Here is a 770-nt window from a genome sequence, read left to right on the forward strand (position 1 = left end):
GTAATCCAAATGCTACCTTCTACATGTTGGCAAGACCATACTTCACGGGCCAAGGAACAATAGACAATACAACCGTTGCGGGGATTCTCCAATACCAGCCTCATTCCAAATCTTCTAAGAACCTTTCTATTATTAAACCATCTCTCCCTCCCATCAATAGTACAAGCTACGCCGCAAATTTCACAAAAATGTTTAGAAGTTTGGCGAGTTCTACATTTCCGGCTAACGTGCCAAAAAGCGTGGACAAGAATTATTTCTTTACAGTCGGTTTAGGAACCAACCCTTGTCCTAAAAACCAAACATGCCAAGGACCAACGAATACGACGAAATTCGCAGCATCTATCAACAACGTGTCTTTCATCTTACCAAACAAGACTTCCCTACTACAATCATACTTCACTGGCAAGTCTAAGAGTGTTTTCATGACTGATTTCCCAAGTGCCCCTATTTTCCCATTTAATTACACGGGTACGCCACCAAACAACACAATGGTCTCAAGAGGGACCAAAGTTGTGGTCTTGAAGTACAACACAACTGTTGAATTGGTGTTACAGGGCACTAGCATCTTGGGTATTGAGGCCCACCCTATTCATCTTCATGGCTTCAACTTTTATGTGGTGGGTCAAGGGTTCGGCAATTTTAATCCGGCCAGTGATCCAAAACAGTACAATCTAGTCGATCCCGTCGAACGAAACACCATCAATGTTCCTTCCGGTGGTTGGGTCGCCATCCGCTTCCTTGCCGATAATCCCGGTAAAAATTTATGAATA

At 43.4% G+C, this 770-nt stretch overlaps 1 protein-coding gene across 1 annotated transcript in view; it reads left to right on the top strand.

The window, feature by feature from the left end:
• The window catches only part of LOC104753429 (laccase-2-like), a 4391-nt gene that overhangs the window by 1277 nt on the left and 2344 nt on the right, over positions 1 to 770 (top strand). The window contains exon 4 of the mRNA XM_010475683.2: positions 555 to 753. Coding sequence (XP_010473985.1) covers positions 555 to 753 — 199 coding nt within the window. The remainder of the gene's footprint in view (positions 1 to 554; positions 754 to 770) is intronic.

This window comes from Camelina sativa, chromosome 16 (assembly GCF_000633955.1).
Source record: "Camelina sativa cultivar DH55 chromosome 16, Cs, whole genome shotgun sequence".
Taxonomy (NCBI): Eukaryota; Viridiplantae; Streptophyta; class Magnoliopsida; order Brassicales; family Brassicaceae; genus Camelina; species Camelina sativa.